General features: G+C 40.1%; 2 protein-coding genes across 2 annotated transcripts; one reads left to right on the top strand and one right to left on the bottom strand.

Moving 5' to 3' along the window:
* Window positions 1–907: 907 nt before the first annotated feature.
* LOC145439238 (uncharacterized) lies at window positions 908–6529 on the bottom strand. The gene is made up of 6 exons (XM_080316742.1): window positions 6263–6529; window positions 5087–5127; window positions 4281–4380; window positions 3925–4010; window positions 2988–3157; window positions 908–1167 (listed from the first exon to the last, which is right to left on the bottom strand). Exons 1-6 carry the CDS (start codon window positions 6324–6326, stop codon window positions 945–947), a joined length of 684 nt encoding a protein of 227 aa, XP_080172868.1. The 5' UTR covers window positions 6327–6529; the 3' UTR covers window positions 908–944.
* Window positions 6530–10775: 4246 nt separating this feature from the next.
* On the top strand, window positions 10776–20731 carry LOC145435797 (uncharacterized). The gene is made up of 4 exons (XM_080313072.1): window positions 10776–10949; window positions 11081–11164; window positions 19252–19636; window positions 20105–20731. The coding sequence occupies exons 1-4, from the start codon at window positions 10868–10870 to the stop codon at window positions 20604–20606; spliced, it is 1053 nt and encodes a 350-aa protein (XP_080169198.1). The 5' UTR covers window positions 10776–10867; the 3' UTR covers window positions 20607–20731.

The following is a 20731-nucleotide window of genomic DNA, read 5'->3' as shown; positions in this document are numbered from 1 at the left end:
GTGGCGTTTGAGAATATGACTGCGTCACAGTGTCTTAATCCAGAATGTAGATGTCACTTGTGCCTGCTTATATATAGCATTTGTACAAATGCACGACCATGTCGAGATGTATGGTTATTTTGATTGAGTTCTAATATTTTTGGTCTGACTTATAGGAATTAGTAAATATACAGATTTAATTGTTTGACTTTGAAATGTTACCTGAATGTGAGTTGCATTGGAGCGTGCTTTTGTCTTGTGGCCCACGGCACTCTTGTCGATTTATATTAGTATCATAATCACAACACTGTTGATGCAATTTGTAAGATGTCGCTCAAAATTATCTGAGTTTTACGAAATGTCTAAGCACATGATTTTGTAACGACTCGTCAGTAAAATTCTCGTAGATTTGAAGTCACTTTGTGCCCGTAAGGACCCCTCATTTGGATCAAGTATTGCCAAAGAATCAGTGGAATCTAGAATCCAGAAACTATTTTACACCATAGACAAAAATTTATGCAGTTTGCGATCTCATCCATATATAGATAACTTTGTCACTTTACGATAATTTAGGCCTGTAGGCCAGTCACTTTTCAGTAACAGAAGCGTATAAATCCATTATTTACAACCCCAATACCTTGGGATATATAGTTCTGCTACGTTGCGATGTTCCTCTGAGTTCTGTGTTGAATTTCTGTACCAACATTACCACAGTGATGCAGCGAATGATATCATGATGAAATACAAAGTTGTTTTTTATGGTATATGTTAAGATTACTAAGAAATTCTCCATTATACGTGTGACGAATAATCACGCTACCTAACCATAAACCTGTTTTCGGTGTTTTATTCACCATTTTCTTCGTCGTCTCATTTATAGATCGTTACATTCACTGTGACGCGTTCAGCACTAAACGCGATAGACGTCTACAATGCGCGATTTATTTCTTGAAGAAAAAAGAAAATCACGAGCTACCACAAACGCTGCAAAGTCGCGGAAATAATCTATCTTTGCATGAATACAGAAACAACCCTGCTGGGCCGGTTACGGAGCAGACTCCTGGCACAGGAGTAAAGGCAATCGCCGGATTTACGCCGTCTGTCCATTCCATCAAGCTGTCATTGTTCTCGTCTCCGAGTCCAACCCAAAACGTGTTCGCAGCAGCTTGCGTGTTCGCTTTTATATCTCTGAAGATATTTATGAGAAATGATGAAAATACGTTCTTATTTTACTAACTGCGGCGCAATGTTTTTTTATCTTCAGAAATGGGTTACATCTTGTATACCTGTTCCTTGATATCAGAAGTGGACATTAGCTAATTACTTTTATACTTTAGGAATACTCAAGTAGTTTTAGCCTACTTCCATTGATCACTTCCACTTTTACTGGACCAGCTTACTGCTTTTTAAAAAGTGGAAAGCAGCAGTTATGTGATAGGTTTGAATAACTTTACGAGTCACATAACCGTAAGAACCGCGTGAAATAGCCCCGGTATCGAGGTTACTGAATGCTGTTTTGAAAATGTAACCTATTTGTAGTGTGAGTAGTTATTCTTCGTTAGCCGCGAACACAGATCTTGCACTTTTGAAAGTAGCCGCCCCAGATTAAAAGTATGCGACGGATCTCAGCCGTGTTAGCGGTGTCTTATAAAAGCCTAGAAGTGGGCCGTGCTACAAGTAGGAATTTACGGAACATAAATGAAGAAAATTGGTTGGTTTAAATAACCATAGTGGTTGACAAACACCATGAATACCACACCAGCTTGACGAAATTTATCTTGCTACTTTGAAACTGCATACTTGAGTACTTTCAGACTTCTCATTTACTTCTTCCGATTAAAGCAGTAGCGACGTATATTATAAATCGCTACTTCAGCATGTACTAAAAAATTTACGGTGTTGCTTTTATTTCATCTTGAGTATCAACCAGGACTGTAATGTTTCGAGTTATGACTTGTCTCGAGTCCGACTCTAGTCGCTATTTTCGGTGACTCCATTTGACTCGAGTCAATTTCCAAAATGCTGATATTGACTCGACTCGACTTGTATTCGAGTCATTGCGCATGAATCGAGACGGGGACGGCCATAAGACAGGCATAACTTCAAAGAATAGTTAGGTTCCACATTATTGGTATTTCTTGTAACAGTACTTGCGCATGAAAATTAGGGCTAGAAACGGTTAACAAGGAGGAGATTTACCGTATTATGAACGCGAGTGATTCGATATAATCCAACCAGAGTTGTAGTAAAGTGGGTGGAACATTACGTGAGCTGGAAACTGAACAATAACCACACTGAATTGGGCTCGGACACGAGTCTTAACACTATGAATCGAGTCTTAACACTATGACTCGAAATCAGCTATCCATTCTTTGACCTGGACTCGGATTTGACAAGGCGATGAATTGAAAATGACTCGACTTGACTCGAGTCGAAACTATCTAAGTGAAATTGACCGGATAGTCGTATGCCAGGCCATCAATTCACCGCAATACTTTCTTGCATTTGGAAATAAACTTCTGTATGTCCGTCGGAGTTGGGACTCGGATCATTGTGACTTGGTTACAGCTGTGTTATCAACGTTCACTGATTCGATGATCCCTGGTATTAGGTTTGCTTTAGCATCCTGTAATCCTAGATATTTTCAAGAATATCATACTAGTTCACTCGAGCTTCAAATCACTGTGTGATCACGCAGTTTCTATTTTAATATGCCATTGAATAGTATATTTATATTGAAATGAACCCGAATATTTTCCGCTGATACTCGTCATGTGTAATCGTCGATTTTCGGCCGAAAATATTCGGGTCCATTTCAGTATGAATATACTATTCAATTGTATATTGAAGTGCTATACCACCTAGAAGATCTTTCTATTCTAAATGATTGGATATATCTAGGAAGCCACCTTGGGTGAAATTTCATCAAATATATTGTGAATAAACTGGGAGTATTGCTAGCAATAGTACTTATGCCGGCATTCCTAATTAAAATAAGAAAAACTCACTCCAGATAATTTCCAACGCCTTGACGCACTCCGAGCGCAGCCAGATCCGCCCCGGGCCTATCTATCTTGCATCTCATCCGAGATGCTACAAAATTCAAGGGCTCGGGAAAGTACTTGTAGGAGCATCCATTGGGAGCGATGTACCAGTCACTGAACGGGGGCGGGGTAGGCTGCAAAATGATAGCGTGGTGATGGTATCTGATCTGTATGTTATATAGTCAGAGGTGGTCAGTACTTTTTCGAATTACTCGTGTAAGTTTTACCGACATCAACTAGATACTTAAGTGGTTATGTTTTGAGACCACCACCACTTCTACTTGAACAGTTTTTAGACGAAACTACTTACTTTCACCTTTTTAATTTTGAATAGTAAGAGTAGTATTGGGAAAAGTTTACATCCCCTTTATGTGTGATATCTTCATAAGAACCTCGTGAAATAACCACCACAGTAACCTCTGAAAATATATTTACAACATTGTACCTATTTATAGCATCATTAGTCATTTATTGTTAGTCGGAAGAGGTTTCTGACAATTCCGAACGTAGGCGATTAACATACACAATATGCGAATATGCTTACTTTGTTACTTCCATTTTGTACTCTCTTAGTTTCAGATATTCTATATTCTACTTCCAATTCAAGTTGTTTTTACACGTCTCGTAAATCCCAACTTTCACTTATAATTCAGTAGTAATATAGCTCTTTACATCTGTACGTCTAGTTGAGTACAAACGCTGACTACATTGATCACAACATATGAACATGTAGTAGCCCATGGTGGTAGCGGTAAAACTATAACCCTATTCCTTACTCCACCCTACGTGTTCAAGTGTCGTATGCTTACATGTTTACTATATATAGGCCTCTTATATTCAGGCTATTATCAATCATGTGACTCTTCATGATTTCCACAGGAAGACAGATATTGACACATACTCGATACCAGGGATAACCAGTAGGTCTGTTCCATCTATTCCACCATGGACGTCTCTTCCACCCTGGTCCAGTGCCAGTTTTCTTATCTGAATTTTAAAATTGCATTTCAACCTTCATTTTACACTGTCCGCTAGACTTATCATAAGTCTTCTCTACTGTCATGATACAACTGCTATACCTTCATAGACTAATTACATTGAAACTGTAGCAGTACACACGAGAAGTGGGTCGTGCTACAAGTCGACAGATACGGAATCATAATAAACAGAATATCGGCCTCGTGTACGTAAACAACAACAACAACAACGCACGAGAACTTCGCACCGTTATGTGCCAAGGTACGTTTAAATACTTACCTCGATGCTGTCCAAACTTATTGCGAATTTTCTTCAGGTACTCTAGGATGCCAGACAGTTTCGAAGAACCTTTTCCGGAAAACCCTTTCGGCCTCTTTCCCTATTTCGTGATACAGAGGTTTCAGCATATGCACATAAGTTTCGGTGAGTAAAGTTGCTGACATAGGTTGTCAGTTTCGAAAAACTTTCCTGGAGCGCTCAAGTGATTTTGCCAACTTGCACAAGTATAGTTAACAATTTTTCTTTAATTTGTCATTTGTGGAGAGATGAAGGCACACCCAATTACTTTTAATGCCATTGACTTTGTAAGATATAAATTGGTATAAGGAAAAGTTTGCACCACTTTTACGAGAGAAACTATCAACAACCTGCTAAGTAAACATGTATCACAGTAAACGAATATATATTCGTAAAGTGTTGCTATATTTGCGGTGCCGTTGGTCCTTGCGCTTCAGTCGTTGGGATGCAACCTACAATTTCGATAGTACCCTCCTGTGATTGGCTACTGAAAGAACGTGACGTCTCGACCCAATCTACTTTCGGAAAGACCATCTGTGAATACTTTTCGTGCCCATCATTTTCGACTTCCACTTGAAGTAGTTTTGTCGCGTGTCTTGGATATTGTTACTTCTACTTTACAATGAGTAAAATTCACGGTATCCCTCCTACTTCGACTTCAAGAGAAGTGCTGACTGCTTTCACCACTTCTGATTGCTAAGGAATCCAAACTTGAAAACTAAACAGTTTGGATCACAATATCATTGCAAATGTTTATAAATAGAGAGAGAGAAATACGAATAGCTTACTTCATGTCCATCATTTGCTGAACTTCCCCTCCTGGTAGATTCTGTGACGAAGAAAATTTGATAGCATTACTGTTATCTGAAACCATGTTCTAACCACCAGATACCACAACAACAGGGCTGATCGGTTATGAGGTCCGTGCTAATCTTTTAAGCAGGTCTGAAGTCAGCATAAGGATGGATTCGCTTCAGAGTCTGCAAGTGGCATTGTAACAAAAGCCAGACAACGCGTCTCGTGTTCAATGTAGCTACGAAGAATCATTTTGATAATCGCAAAGTGGACGGGGTTATTGGCAAGTAATTATTTCTGTCGGGTCGTGCTATTAGGTTTCCTTGGCGACATGATTTCTGTTTGAAACACTCGCCCTTAGGTTTTAGCAGAGTAGCCGAGACTTGGCTTGAAGTGCACTAATTAGGCTATATTTTTGGATCTACTATTGTAGCTCCGGTAAAACACTGGTCTCTCGTTCAATTATTGAAATTGTAGCGAAATAGCTAGACATACACTTGCGCAAACTTATGCAACACCCGCAGAATTGGTAAAATTGTGGATCGCACACTATCGCGATCGGGTTGTCATTGTAATGTAGTTGCAGTTACAAACGTGCGTAAAAAGTGCGGCATCAAGTATAATATACTCTACCAGAACTCTAAATTGAGTATTGCTGGACATAATTTTAGGAAGATATTGGCAACGTTTTGGATGTTGTCCTATATTTAAGTATGCGGGGAAATGGGAAATGGCGGTTAAGCATGCAACTTTATAACCCCAAAGTTAACACGTATATTCGCGCCACGTATATTCGCGCAGGCACGACATTTAGTGTAGCGATCACGCCAGAGCATTTTCACATAGTATAGCTGTACGTCATAGTTCCGGGTAGCAATAAAGAAATATATATTTCTCTAAGTGTAACTTACATTATTGTCCTTGCGCTCGCGTAAAGAGTACACAATCTAACTCAGCGAGTCGGTGGTACGCGAAAATTTGGATATGCTTGGCGGCGAAACAGACAGGTAATCTATTTTGCCCACGCCTGCTCTTTACTACGGGAAAGGCTATCACCCGTGATCACAACAAAACTGAGCAAGAGGGTCAGCTCGATTCAGTGGTGCTCGTTTCTGGTCGGGAGCGCAAGTTATGCCTATGCATTTCTATAAGTCTCTAGGTCAACGTACCTGAATCTTGAACGATGATGACGATCAAAAAGATGACTATTACAGACAACCTCAAGACCTTCATCCTGCTGGGAAAGTGTTTCTATTGAAAAAAAACACAAAACAGTGATGTTATTTTCCACGCAAATCACATTATCCGAGGAAAGTTTTGCCTGAAATAGCAACCCTAGGCGAAACGTCTGATCAGAGCAATTTGTATATTCGAACCAAGGTCCGAAATTGCTCCGTGCTTTCAAAAGGACAACAAGTCGAAGCGGCTCGCACCTTTGTACCCGCAAACGGTATCGCCTTACGGGGAGATTTTGTGACAGAATATATATAGTTTGTTGTAAACTATTTCTCTCACCAATTGATAAACTCGACCTACCATTACTGTCAACTGCTCTTTTCGGTCAATAATTGTAGCTATACATAGATCACCATTTGTGTCACAATGACGTGGTATTACTTGTAGCACTTATGCTTAATGCTTCAATATAATCACTTAGGAATGCTGCCAGTGTTCAAAACAAAGATCTCTTAGTAATTGACGGAATTACGTGATAATTAAGTACCAATAAGCGCGTAATGAGCTCCCTTAAAGGTCACGAATCAGTTTCGAAATTATGTACCTTTATCAGGAGAAGCAACATCCTGGAAAAACCAGGAATATATTTATCAAATGTTCGGATGCTTTATTGTTCTGAGATCATCTGGCACTGGTGAGACAAGTGGCGGACACGCGAATTATCGTGCTGTAATACCCTACAATATCAAGATTGTGCCTGCTACGTTATTAATACTAATCAATGACGATGATGAACTGATTTCCTACCACAGCGTGTCAGAGCAGACAGCTTAGGTCGGGAAGTCGCAACCGACAATTAGGCTACTGCTCGCGATATGTCAAACTCTATGTTCTAGCCCTAGCGTCTATGATATCGGTTAATTGTGTGCGGTTCCAAACGCAGGTAACTTCCAAGGTTCATTTGGTCCTGGTTGTCGGAGCCATGTTTGAGCCAGAGATGGTCAGCCACGAAGTACTCCGTATTTTGGGGGGTACTCAAGTATTTTTTGCCTACTTTCACTATACTTAATAAAGAGTTTATATGTTTTTCCACTATTTGCAATTTCCAAAACTATATACTTCCTACTCTTTAATTTCGTAGAACATAGAGTAGTTTTCGAGTATTTCAAGTAGACTTTTTGTTTGAAATTGTCATAATAACTGGGCAGGGCTTTTCCAATATGACATCAGATATCTTCTTTTCAAAGTTTAGTAAAATGCATTGACACTGGGCTCGATCAAGTGAATGAGAGGCTCATATTTAAATTCCGAGAATGATATGACGTGGTTTCAAAATACAGAATGATAATATCTGATAGGGGGAATATCTGTCTTGATTCTAAACTAAATTATTACATGGCATTCGCCGTACACCGATGGTTAGGTGGCCTTGGCTCATTACGAAGATATATCTGAAGGACAAAGTGACTCCGCAGTAAAGTCGCACAGAAAAGAGCCCCTCATCAGTCGTAGTTTGTTTGTCATGCGTCTGTGAGTTGTGAAAAGCAAATATCATAATACGTTGTGAAGGAAACGGCTTCATTGGCACAATAATACATGCTCCCAGATATTGACCATCAGCACTTAGCAAATTTATGCTTATTACTTCGTTTTGTCGATCTCAACGTGGAAATTATTTCATTAGCGAATCATGTCACCATCATTTTAACAAGGATATTTGAATGAAGTTGACTAATTTATAACTACTCAGCTTCATATATTTTTCATTAATTAGCAATGTATTTATCCGGACGCTAACACAAACCCACATAAAAATAAAGCACATGAAGAAAACATCACTATCGTTATTATGAAACGCAATACAGGCTTTTGTTCTAAAAGTCGGAAGCTACGAAATGAAAATGAAGAATATCGGCCTGGTGTAAATGACGATAGTAGTCGACAAACATCATGAATACCTCAAACAAACAGACTTTTCTTTGTTGTATTGGAGAATGTCAGCAATTATGCCAATACGGTACGATATTTTATAGCACCGTACTAGTGCTCTTGGAAAAAAATTCATGATATGAAATCGTTAGTTACATTAGCACAGACACCATTGGCCTCGTAACTTATTTCCACGACCAGTTTTGCTATCCCGTTCATTGATATATAGTCGTTCCCTGATTTGTTACAACCAATCTTATTGCCAAGTGACGAGTGGTCAAAATTACGTGCCGATGCGGTACTTTTTTATTCACAAATTACCAATAATTCCTAATAAGTATTACCTGCACCGATTTCCTAAACCATCCAAATTATTCAGCAAGAAAAGTCTCGCGCTCTAATGACAAATATACATGCGTCTTGTCACTCATTGATCAATTTGAAATTGACGGGAACATGATGCTTGACAGCTCACAACTGTTCACTCAATGTAGCGTTATGCTTTGGCCCCGTGTCCGTGTTCGATAATCACAAAATCGATATTCCATCAGCCAACAGTTATTAAAAGACTTAAAATTTCAAGTAATCTTGTTGCCCATGCGATTGCAGATTATCGTGAATTTGAATGCCTCACCTGCCTTGACCTATCACAGGAGTATACGCAATTGCGTGCATGTCAATAATCATCACATAGCATTACATGCATCAGGAATTCTAGAATAGGATTTCATTTACCTTCATGTAGCACTTGTTCTTGTGTTGAGAGCAGCAATACAGAAATAAAGAAAGGATGTGTTGTGTGCACTACGCGTCGTATAGGCCTACGCGAACTTCAGTGACTGCGACTAGGAAATTAGTAATGTAATTGAGACGAATGCCAACATAATAAAAATATTAGTAAGGGAAAGAGAACAATTTGATAGCAATAGAGGTAATCAGCCAATATTCAATTGTTGTTCAATTCCATTGTAGCCTATCAGGGATTCTGCAATTATGCATCTGGGACAGAAGTTTAACAATTTCGACACGCAAAAATAATATTCCCTAAAATCAGTACGATAATAAAAGTCTGGACGCGAAATTTTTCGATGTCGGCCACAGTACTCTCTGGTATTATGTATGTTAATGCCAATGCTTTAGAGTCGGTTATTCGGTAATTTTTCTCTTATTTTGAGCCGGAGTTGCAGTCGAAATCGAGAAAACATAATTGGATGGAGCTAGGGGTTAAATACTCGCTACTCCGACTCACGGTGCTATAGAACCACTCGAAACGATCTCAAATGCCCTCTATAAAAAGATGGTAAGGTATATTATAATAAAAAGCTAAATATAAGTGCATCACAGAAGCACTAAAGACATACAGTCCACGACATCTTATATCTTTATGAAAAGACTGTCTATGGCAGGGGTGGGCAAACTACGTCCCGCGGGCCGCATGCGGCCCGCAACACCGTTCTGTGCGGCCCGCGAGAGTCTAAAGCAAATTATTAAAAATATTGATAAAATGCGTACGGAAAATCGAATTAATGCAGGGACTTGATTTAACTTGTTCTTATAGTATATTTCACCATGATAATTCTAAGGCAGTGAGTCTCAAACTGGGGGCGTGAAGGCATCTGAAGGGGGCGCGAAGCTGAGCTCAACTGAAAATTTTTTTCGCGCTCTGCGCGATTTACATCCAATTCATAATTGATGCTCTGTATTTAGTCTGAATTTCGAATTCAAAAATCTCTCATCCCCAGTGGTAACCTTCCAGGCCATCAAACTATCCGTTAGGTTTGCTAGCATCCTGGTGGCGTTTTGTGATATGGCGATAAGGGGGGTCGAAATCCTTCACCATCATCATAAAGGGGGGCGTGTCTTAAAAAGTTTGAGAAACACTGTTCTAAGGTTAATACTCCTATATTATTTTTTATGTTTGATTTCTGACGTGACAGCCCGATCTCAAGGCCCATACGCAGTTTAAAATGTTTCAACTGCTAAACATCACAGGAATCCTAAACGAGATTGACATAATTCGGATCACGAGTGTGATTTCAGATTAACCACTCCAGTTTTAATTATGTCAGTGATGTGCTTATAAAAACCGATTCGCGCGTGTCTTACGTAGATTCGTTCTCTGTATGCGTAGAATTTGGGGTATTTATATTTGATCTACACATAGTAGAAGGAAGAAGCGTGTTTGAAGCTAACAAGGTTATGTGCTGTCAGAATTGTGTGTCCTGGAACTGAACCAAAAGTGGAATTAGTAAATCTATGAACACATCGCTGCTCACAGATATAAATTTCAATCCTGTTCTAAGAATCGGGACAACCGACTTTCATCTCTATAGTTTTGACAAATTGTTATTGAGGTCTCGACCAGCCTATTAAATCTCGCCACTGTACGATATCATCAAAGCAATGTTTGGTTTGTTTTAAATAAGCATATATATTATTTCCATATCCGCACTATAGAATCAAATATCAATATTGCGTTTTGGTTTATAATCCCAATTTTATTTAGTGCGGCCCGCGAATGGATTCAGATGTTGAATGCGGCCCGCGAGCTCAAAAGTTTGCCCACCCCTGGTCTATGGGAATGGTTCAATACCTTGTGAAGCATTCTAATGTTTTAACTTTCTGTCAAGAAATGGGTGTATACCTGTATATGTAACGTCATCCGATAAATGAACGGAGGTATGAGAAGATATAGGAAACTTCGCAACGATGATTCAACGGAAGAGCCGCCGGACAGACGTGCGATGCGCTGTAAGTTGTCAATACAATTGGTTCCGCTTTGCATACCAGATGCAAGACTTCGAAGACCCAGGCTCGGAACCAAATGACTAGTTCCGATCAATCGGCCGTAAATAGCAATCACATACCGACTATTTCTATAGGTGACTACAGACTTGAATCACGCGACCAATCATCCACTGAAGATCAATACAAATTCGTGAGGCATAAACTTGCGTATCTCAGAGGTAAGCTCCATATATATAGACCTATATATGTGCGCATGCGCAATAGTGCATGTTATAGGATCACTAATTCTATTCGGATTAATACCATGTGCCTGTAAATAAGCTTGAGCCTTCATCAATGCTGACAAGGCTACAGCGCCGTCAACGCGAAAAGTAACACAGATGTAATGACTATTCCACTAATGAAAGTGACACAAACATGTCCCCAAACAGTTCACCTTTCAAAATCCAAAGCATACAAAAAAAGAATATATGCCTAAAAAACTGTCAAGTAGAGGTGCAAGTACAGTGAAAAAGCAAAACCACTTTAGTTAAGTAGCAGAGTTGTAAGCAAGTTACGAGGTTTCGAGTCACAAATCAATTGTTCTATCACACTGGTCAACAAAGTGAAAAAAACGGTTTTAGCAGAACATCTGAGAGCCGTTTCTGGGGTTTTCGAGGTTGCTGATTACGAATATCACATCAGTCTTGCCTGATTGGCTCTTGTTCATAAGACATTTATACCCCTTAAAAGCCCAAAATTACTGTATTATTTACCCCGGAATATTTCACTTGATAGAAAGAAAATCGTGTTTTTTTCTTTCTAATTTTATACTGCGCATTAATAGATAATTGACAATGAAGAACCCTCATGTTGTTCTCAGTCATTCTATCAATAATAACATGACCTGGTACGGAATATTTCTTTGTCAAAAAAGCAGTTTGTAAAGATTAAAAATTGTAATTTTGCACAACGGCAATTCATATTCTTCTGTATCAATTGGTCATTATACCAAGATTAAAGAGGAGTATAAAGCTATAAAATTTGTCGTTTAAAAGCTTAACTACAATACTTATATGGGTCTCATTTCTTTTGACTTGTAAATGGATAATTTTCCCCGAGTCAACAAAGTGGGTATAGGCTACCTACAGTATCCCTATCAAACCAGAAGCTTAAATCTGATATATTTGATAGATTTCAGATTTGAACACGGATGAAGGATTCCAATTTCATTTTAGGAAGGAGTTCACTGCAAGAAATTTATCCTAAGATGTAGTAAATAAAACGTTTTAGATGATCACGAAGCACCCAACTACAAACAGTTGGTCCGAAAATTCGTATCTGCATATGGAGAACTTGGAGCAAACATGAGTAAAAAAGTTCACTTCCAGTTCAATCATCTTGATATATTTCCTGAAGATCTTGTTGATTAGTAAGGGGAGAGGTTCCACCAACACATCAAAACAACAAAAGAAAGATATTAGGGCCAGAGGTCGTCAAAGTAGTCAAGAAAGCTACTCAAGTAGAAGTAGAGGTGGCGAAGAAAAAATCTACTCAAGTACAAATAGAAGTACTTCTTCCATATGCAACCTTAAACTACTTGAAGTAGAAGTAGAGTTGACTGACTTTAAATCTACTCAAGTAAGTAAGTATTTGTGAACGGCCGTAATTCGTTCGCATGGACTGTCAAAAGCTGCGAATTGAGCTATGCAAAAGGTGCCGAGCTTGATTCATATTGATGCATCCCAGGAGGTATCAATTTTCAACAGAATAAGCATTCTTTCGCATCATGAAATGCAAATGATAGTATTGATATGAAAATGCGACACTAACCCTTTGTTTACTAGAAGATCCCGTTTCAGGGAATATCATGCCATGGTGTCCTACCCCATATTATAAGGCCCCAAGTTTAGGCGAAGAACAATACGGAGAAGTTGTGTCGGATACGGTTTCAACACTTTGCGCGATTAGTATACGTTAATAACAAATATTGTAGATCGTAAAATTTATATTTAGTGTACCGTAGCATCATTTCCGGAAAATAGAGGCATTACTACACTTGCTATTATTCTTCAACATGTATGTTCTGCAGTCAAAAGAACCGAAAGTAATTAGAACTCAAAGTATGATACTCGGAATTGAAAGTGAAATATAAATACCACTTCTAAAAAGCGGAAAATGTATTTCATGTCTTTTCTCCATAAAGCTTCGAAGGTGATCTGCTAAAACAGGTGTAACGTTCAAAAAAGATGGATTTTTCAGATTAGCAGGACAAGTCATGGGCTGCTAGATTACGGTATGATAGGTAATTGCTAGATTGCGAAACGGTAGTTTCAAATCTTATGGTGGGCCTTATTTACTGTGATTAAATATTTGATATGGGTGACAATGCGGTGTGAGCGGAATCAAGCAATCCGGCGCCTATAAATAATATTCACTGATACTTGCATGAAAACATATTTGTCACTTCATAACTACTGTGCGTGAAGCGCAACAAAATATCTGGGCTTTACTTGACTTTTATGAATAATAAATGTTGGTACTCTGTGAAAACAGCCCGGAAATTCCTCATGCTATCTTTCGTATTCGGGGATTAAACTACTTCTACTTGAAAAATGAAAAAATAGCGAAAGTAAGTAAGTAGATCACAAAATATTACGAAGTAGAAGTAGAAGTAGAGAAAATCAGATCTACTTGAGCAAGTTCTAGAAGTAGAGGAAAACTACTTGAGTACTTCCAAAAAGTAGAAGTAATTCGTTGATTAGGGCAGACCATTGCTGGAAACTTTCGAGAAACCGCACTAAATTGCTTACAGGCGAAAATCGTAAAAAAAACAATTGTGCTTCAAAATAAATGAATAATATTATATTTCAATTGATTATTTCAAATTTACAATAGGTGGTTGACGTAAAACTGATTGAATTAATGCCACTTTATTTGAATATCTAGGTAAATACTTATATACATGACTGGAGTTTATTTACGTACAAGATATCCGTGAAAGTCTATAACTAAGATCAATCTAACACCCCTAAATATAGTGCTGTTGCTGTATTTTGATTTAAAAGAGAGTCTTCTCTGTGTAAAAATAACAAGTAGATTGAATTTCTAAACTTTATAGTACGACTGAGTCGTTTTTCTATCAAGCCATTACAGTGAAAATGGGATATTTTTGTCAAAATAGCCCCGTGGGTTACCTCCAAAACAAGAGCCAATTTGAAAAAACTTAGGTCATATTCGGAATCAGTGCCCCTCAGAACCCCTAAAACCACTCTTACTTTGTCTGCTAAGAATATGTGTTGACCAGTGTTGTAGTTTTGACTCGACTCAAGTCGAATCATTTTGTATTCACCACCGAGTCTGGTACGTGCTTAAGTCAAGGAGCAACGGACCGTGTCCGAGTCATCGTGTGAAGACTTGAGTCATCGTGTTAAGACTCGAGTCCTAGTTCAAGTCATATAGTATGTTATTTATTTTCCTTTTGAAACGCAAAACCCCGTCCTTTTGGAATGACCATTCTGATCCTAATATTCAGTTGTAATTCAACAAGTCGTATTATCAGTGCTACGCGCGACCGCGACCAATTAGCGAGGTTCTTCTGTGCAGTGTGCAGTGTGAACGCATATCGCACAATGTAACGCGACGCGATCTCCCGCTAAAGGCCTCTGCACACTGAGCTCGCGACCCGATAAAACGAGAGAATCGCGCCTGTCTGCGACTGGACCATGCAGACCGGAGTCGCCGGGGTGTCCGGACAATACCGAGAAAACCATTACCGAGAATGCCATTACCGAGAATGGACACCACCGAGAATGGACATTACCGAGAATGGACACCACAGAGAATGGACATTACCGAGAATGGACACCACAGAGAATGGACATTACCGAGAATGCAATATATGCAATGCAGGCATGTTATGCATATGCACAGGTCGTGTGAGTGCATCACGGCGTTGCCACATTGGGTATCGATGCTCAGGTATACATTTCTCGGCAACGTCAGTCCCAGTAAGCTATATTCTTGACATTGGCCATTCTCGGTAATGTCCATTCTCGGTGGTGTCCATTCTCGGAATGACCATTCTCGGTAATGTCCGTTCTCGGTAATGTCCATTCTCGGTAATGGCATTCTCGGTAACGTCCATTCTCGGTAATGGTTTTCTCGGTATTGGTATAGAACCAGTCGCCGGCAACTCGCAACATGCCGTCTGCGACAGGGTTGCGCAACTCCGCGACAAAGTTGAAAATTTTCAACTTTGTCGCGAGTTGCGAGCGACTGGTCACGTGGTCAGCAGTTACTGATCGTTAGCTCTATGTCACCGCAATAGTTTGTCCGGGTATTGCGTGTTTTGGCATCTATAATTGTTTCCTCATTGAACTTAGACTGATTTGAGGCCATTTTAAAACTTGAAGCTTAACTGCAAGAGCGCATTCTACTGTAAGCAGTACCGGTACTTGGTAATTACCAAAGGCCAACCAGCTCCGGCAGTACCGATACCGCGAAACTCTCAGTCATTGTATGTCTACAGGTGGATTTATTAAAAATATACCTTGTCTGATTCATTTTAACCTGTACAGAGTACATTGGTTGGAAACTGGGTTAAGCAGGTACATATAATCGTGGTATGTCATGGGTTCACTGATGTATATTTCAGATACCGGTACATCTCAGTACACGACGTCTGAAAATCTTTTTGTTGACTAGGTAGCAGCAGTGTAACTCTTGATGTTAGATTTCGTCTATTCTCCTCTTTATCAGACTTCGGTACGAATTGTAGTGGCTAATATTATAAGTCAGAAATGGACTATGCATCGTTATGGAGAATGAATCAACCAGGCCTACGGATCAGTTTCCATGCTTGATAACTGAGGGCGAATCGAAGATTGAAAAGGAAAGAATCCCAGAGTTATATTTGAATATTGTTAAGACTTAATTCATTTACAATAAAATTATAATGCATTTGAATGTTTTCCTCTATCATATCGAGAAATTAATGTATGAGTGCTTGACAGTTGATGCAGTCACTGAGGCAGTGGAATACAGAAAGGCTTGGTGTCTGTAGCATAATAGGCTACAGCTAGAACTCCAGAAATTTGGATCGGCAACCGGAAAGAGCGCCTTTAACTGGGTCACCCAGATTATGCGTTTTCAGCATTGAAATATGATATTGGTTCGTTAATGGAAAAGTGCGTGCAACTGTGCATATAAGACGTCATCTTATTCATTGACAAACCCATGTATACCCATCGAAATATTCATTTAGCGATCTATCGGGAGCTGTGCAATGTGTATCCATTGCGAGACTTCGGACAGAACGCGCAAGAGCTGTAGTTGCCGCTTGTGGGCACTGCCGGGACCAGTGTGCATAGCTTCGCGGCTTACGACTCGCAACTCGCAACGCGCAACTCGCGATGTTGCGTCGCGAGGTCAGTGTGCAGAGGCCTTTAGACGATTTCAAAATTAGGTCATTACTTGCCGCGCACTCGGCATTCGTCGCTGGACTGAGCAGTAACACAGCGAGACAATTCTGGAACACGAAAGACAGACAAGAATTATGATTACAAACGCGCGCGGCCAATCAGTAATTATCCCTTATCGCCAACACAATAGCTTTTTACTTGGTAGTGTGTATAAGCTCGCATCGCCACATTGGTTGCTGATTAAAACATCGATTTTGACTGCATTGCTGCATTTCCCGATTTACGTTCGCAAAGAAAAATTGGATTAATATTATTGGCACTGGAATAAATTCCAACTAGCTGGCACACACAATAAAACACTGTTAAACCTTGCGCTCCGAGAATATTTATCACAAAAATGGTTCACAAAATATTTTAAACGCGTATTGCGGCCCTCATCGATGCAAATATTGCACTTTAATTTGTAAAAGGTGAACGTCTATTTGGTCGTGAAATCGCGATAGAAGATGATGTTTCTCGGAGCGCGAGATGAAATATACGTTTCTAACGATGAGGTCAAATTAGTACATCTAATAAGGATCGATAGTTTGCTAAAATGAGCATCAGTACGCTGTGCGGAATACATAGTAGAGGTCAATTTCATCGGACTGTAGAATCGGCCGGCAAGGTTGCGCTGATAACGAAATTGCAGACACGCCGCAAACCTGCAATAATTACAATTACAGGGTGCACTTGTCACACCTACAATCTACATACCCAGACTCGGCAATGGCAACGAGCCCAGATTGTTCAGACACGGGCATAAGTTTTAATCAAAAAGATACATAAACACAAACAATATTACACTCAGAGATTGTTACTGCTTGGCGAAAGTGTTTGTGCAGACGGTAGCAGGCCTGCATGTGGACGCACTAAATCAAACCACCGACGATAGTGCACATGAAATATCGGTGACCCATTTCACATACAAATGATTCTCGATAATTTGCCGGACGCAGCATCGATAATACGAATTAGTGAATTGGCATTTCAAAAGGACGGAATTTCTAGTTTAAAATGAGAAACTCCTTGGCTACGCACCTGGAATTTTAATGCCGACAACGAGCTGTTTAATGTCAGCCCGGAGCCTACGGCCTACGTAGGCCCCGATCAAGCAGTCGAATTTGACCGTAAAATGGTGCGCTTTTAATTACCCACATGTTATTGCAGCATGAGCAATATGGGCGCATGCCGCGACCTTATCAATAGAAATGGTTGCGATATGGTTGCGCTCGATAGAGTGCGTCCAACAATGAAGTTTATTGGAACATAAAAGACTCGCGTTCGAACTAATCGAATAAATTCAGAATTTGCGCCACCTAGAATCTCGTGTTGCATCAATATTCGACAACGTAATTCAACGCCGTGTACTGCACAAAGCGCAGTATTAATACCAAATCAAACACTGACAAGAGATACCGAGGGAATACGAATGTATAAAGCAGACAAGAATTAGTAGCCTACAGATGATAGCAAACGTGAAAGCGTGCATCTAATTAGTGATTCGTACAGCATAATGTTGTAGGGTTACCATACGTCCTCCTTTAGGAGGATTTGTCTTCCTTTTTCAGGTATTTTAAAATATCCTCCGAGGACGCCCAAATGTCCTTCTTTTTGAGATTTTGTCCTCTTTTTTGAGAATTTTGGTCAAATTAACAGACAAATTGGAGTAATATACCGTAAATTAGCACCGATGTAGAGCTCCGGCGGGTATTTCGGAAGCCGAGCCGGAAAGATGACCTTATTTTTATTTTTTAGTCAACCACCTGCACACGTGAAAGAAAAATTTGTATTTTGGGCGCTGGCGAGAAAGATTTTTGATTGTTCTCCGGAATTCTGGGTTTGAAAATTTTGAAAAAGTGTCCTCCTTTCCCGATTCCAAAATATGGTAACCCTACATAATGGGGTTCCGAGTTGACATCGCGGCGACAATTGTTTGCTCATTATAACGACGTTGGAGCTGCATTGTTGCGTTTCCCGATAAAAGTTGGCACAGCCTTGTTAGAATGATGATTATGCCAACTTTGCGCGTGAATGACTTTCGATTCGCAGGCATACACAGACACATTGTCCTATTTCGCGCTCCAAGCCTCTAATTAAAGAGACTATCACCGATCTAACTCAAGAATTATTTTGTAAACGAATATGGGCACAAATGCAATTTAATTAAGAGAAGGAGAACGTGAATTCGCTGGTCTGCTCGAGAGACAATATGGTGTTTCGCAGCGCAAGCGTGTCGAAATCGACGTCGTAAACGAAGTTGCTTCGATTGTCTGATTACTAATCACGGATTACAATTTATTGAGGCGTTTTAAGCACTTCGCCGACGAAGCTGCGTATTCAATTATTCGCGCGCGTATCAGTGAATGGTAAATAGTTGGCATCTACGCGCTATCACGGACTCGATAATTGACAGCGCTAATGATTTAAAATCGCAGACGGCGGGCGATTAATCTTATTGTATGGGGTGGCCGCCACCCCATAAATGTGCCACTCCGTAACTCGGCGCCTATGTCTCCAGTCGTATGACTAGGTCGAATCGTGCGAAATGACTTTAGTACAAGTCGAGTCAATACCCAAATTGACTCAAGTCGTGTGGAGTTATTTTCCATTTTCAAGAAAATGACTCGAGTTAAGTCGAGTCAATAAGAAATCGAATCATGACTCGGCTGGTAAGTAAGACGAAACCTACGTGATCTTTGTTACGGACCTGATCTGAGTATATTCTGTATGAATAATTCCATCAAATTTTCGTTTCGCATTATTATATTCCTTCCCAATTCCGCTCTACATATCCTACAGCGGCGCAACTCATTAGGAAATTGTAACTCTCGATCACAAATCCATTTTTTCTATACGTCAAGACATCGCCTTCGTAAGATACGTGAAACAAGACTACGACGGGGCTGTCGCGAAGCTTCGAGACATCGAGCGTTATCAATCTCCGCTGGAATTGGACTGCCTGGTTCTTTTAGCGGAGTGTCAGCTGCATTCGACGAAAATGAAGGCTGTGATGGCCACCATCGAAGCTATCCTGCGGTGTTTAAAGTCATTTAGCACCACGCAACTGTTCTTCTGGGGCAGGTTGCTAGACACGCCGAGTCATCGCGTCGGGTGGATGGTAGTGCATGCCGCCATGGCTCAAAACGTGGAGAAATTTGCCAGCAGTGATGAGTACTCCGACATGGTCATGAGTATGATCAATTCCGTTGGTTGGAAGGGTTACCACATGCTCAAGTTTGGCAGCAGGTATCTATAGATAGATAGGCTTTTGTTTATCACACCAATAAATATGAAAATATGGCAAGGTCGACTAGGAGACGACGAGGGAATCGACATACATCGTCACGGTCGAATCAAAGTATACAGCTTTTGTCCAATTTTCAAATTTCGAACTGTATTTTTCAGATTGATAGAAAAAAAAATTTAATAAAATTTTCATTTTTTCAGTCAGATCTTAACTATTCTCATGTTTTCAACATTGTTATGTGGGCCTACGTATGAAAGAAGCAGTTCACATTGAGTAGGCCTATACACTACGTCGATAACAATACATAATTTTATACGGTGGGTATGTACATTGTACATACCATCATATATAACATGATATAATACAACATAACACATATATTTTGCATGCACAGACGAAGGTAGACATTCAAGGTAGTATTCAACAACAGCACTTATCTAGAAGACACTCTCCATTTGAATTTTAAGGTCATGCCACAATCAACCCTTGAAGTTTCTCCGCCGCCTTTTCGCCACGTTGAAGTTCGCCACGTCGAAGATTAAACATGCGAAAAAGGCCACAGCTGTCAAAATCATTTGCGACTGCAGTCACGGAATCTGCGAGCTAGCGTCGGACAAGAGTCCCGAAACGGACGCCTTCTTCAAGTCGCTGATGAAGCGCATGACGAGGCTCAACCTGCAGAAAGTAAAGCAACGCTCGTACGCCTTGACGCTGGCGCTGTACGTGGAGTACCTGATAGACTGCGGGAACACTATAGAGGCTTTGGACTGGTCGCGTAACGGGCAGTACGCTTGTCGCAGGGCGCTGGATTTTCCCGATGAATTGGAGAGGATGGAGACGCTGCAGCGACTCGTGGTCTACGAGAGGACGGCCGTGGCTAAACTGAAAATAGTAGTTCCGGATGAGTCAGAGAAGAAACGGGACAAAAACGAATGGAAGAAAAGAACAGCGCAAGCAAGCAACACCTAAACCTCGTCAGTATCACAGAAATGCAAACATCGATGTATATTGTTAATATATATATACGACATATCTACACATGTAATCGTTAATGAATGACGTATCTTATACGGCAATAAATCATCGGACATCGA

The sequence above is a fragment of the Botryllus schlosseri genome, chromosome 1 (assembly GCF_051294905.1).
Source record: "Botryllus schlosseri isolate E-star chromosome 1, Bs_hap1, whole genome shotgun sequence".
Classification (NCBI taxonomy): Eukaryota; Metazoa; Chordata; class Ascidiacea; order Stolidobranchia; family Styelidae; genus Botryllus; species Botryllus schlosseri.
The sequence above is the reverse complement of the archived record's forward strand: the minus strand, read 5'-3'. Positions and strand labels throughout refer to the sequence as shown.

Coding starts and splice junctions, on each gene's coding strand:
- LOC145439238 (XM_080316742.1), bottom strand. CDS start 6,326: ATGAAGGTCTTGAGGTTGTCTGTAATAGTCATCTTTTTGATCGTCATC. Junction 4,381..5,086: donor CAGCAAATGATGGACATGAA/GTAAGCTATTCG, acceptor ATCACGAAATAG/GGAAAGAGGCCGAAAGGGTT. Junction 4,011..4,280: donor TAAGTTTGGACAGCATCGAG/GTAAGTATTTAA, acceptor TTTAAAATTCAG/ATAAGAAAACTGGCACTGGA.
- LOC145435797 (XM_080313072.1), top strand. CDS start 10,868: ATGAACGGAGGTATGAGAAGATATAGGAAACTTCGCAACGATGATTCA. Junction 11,165..19,251: donor TAAACTTGCGTATCTCAGAG/GTAAGCTCCATA, acceptor CTATACGTCAAG/ACATCGCCTTCGTAAGATAC. Junction 19,637..20,104: donor ATGCTCAAGTTTGGCAGCAG/GTATCTATAGAT, acceptor TTGAATTTTAAG/GTCATGCCACAATCAACCCT.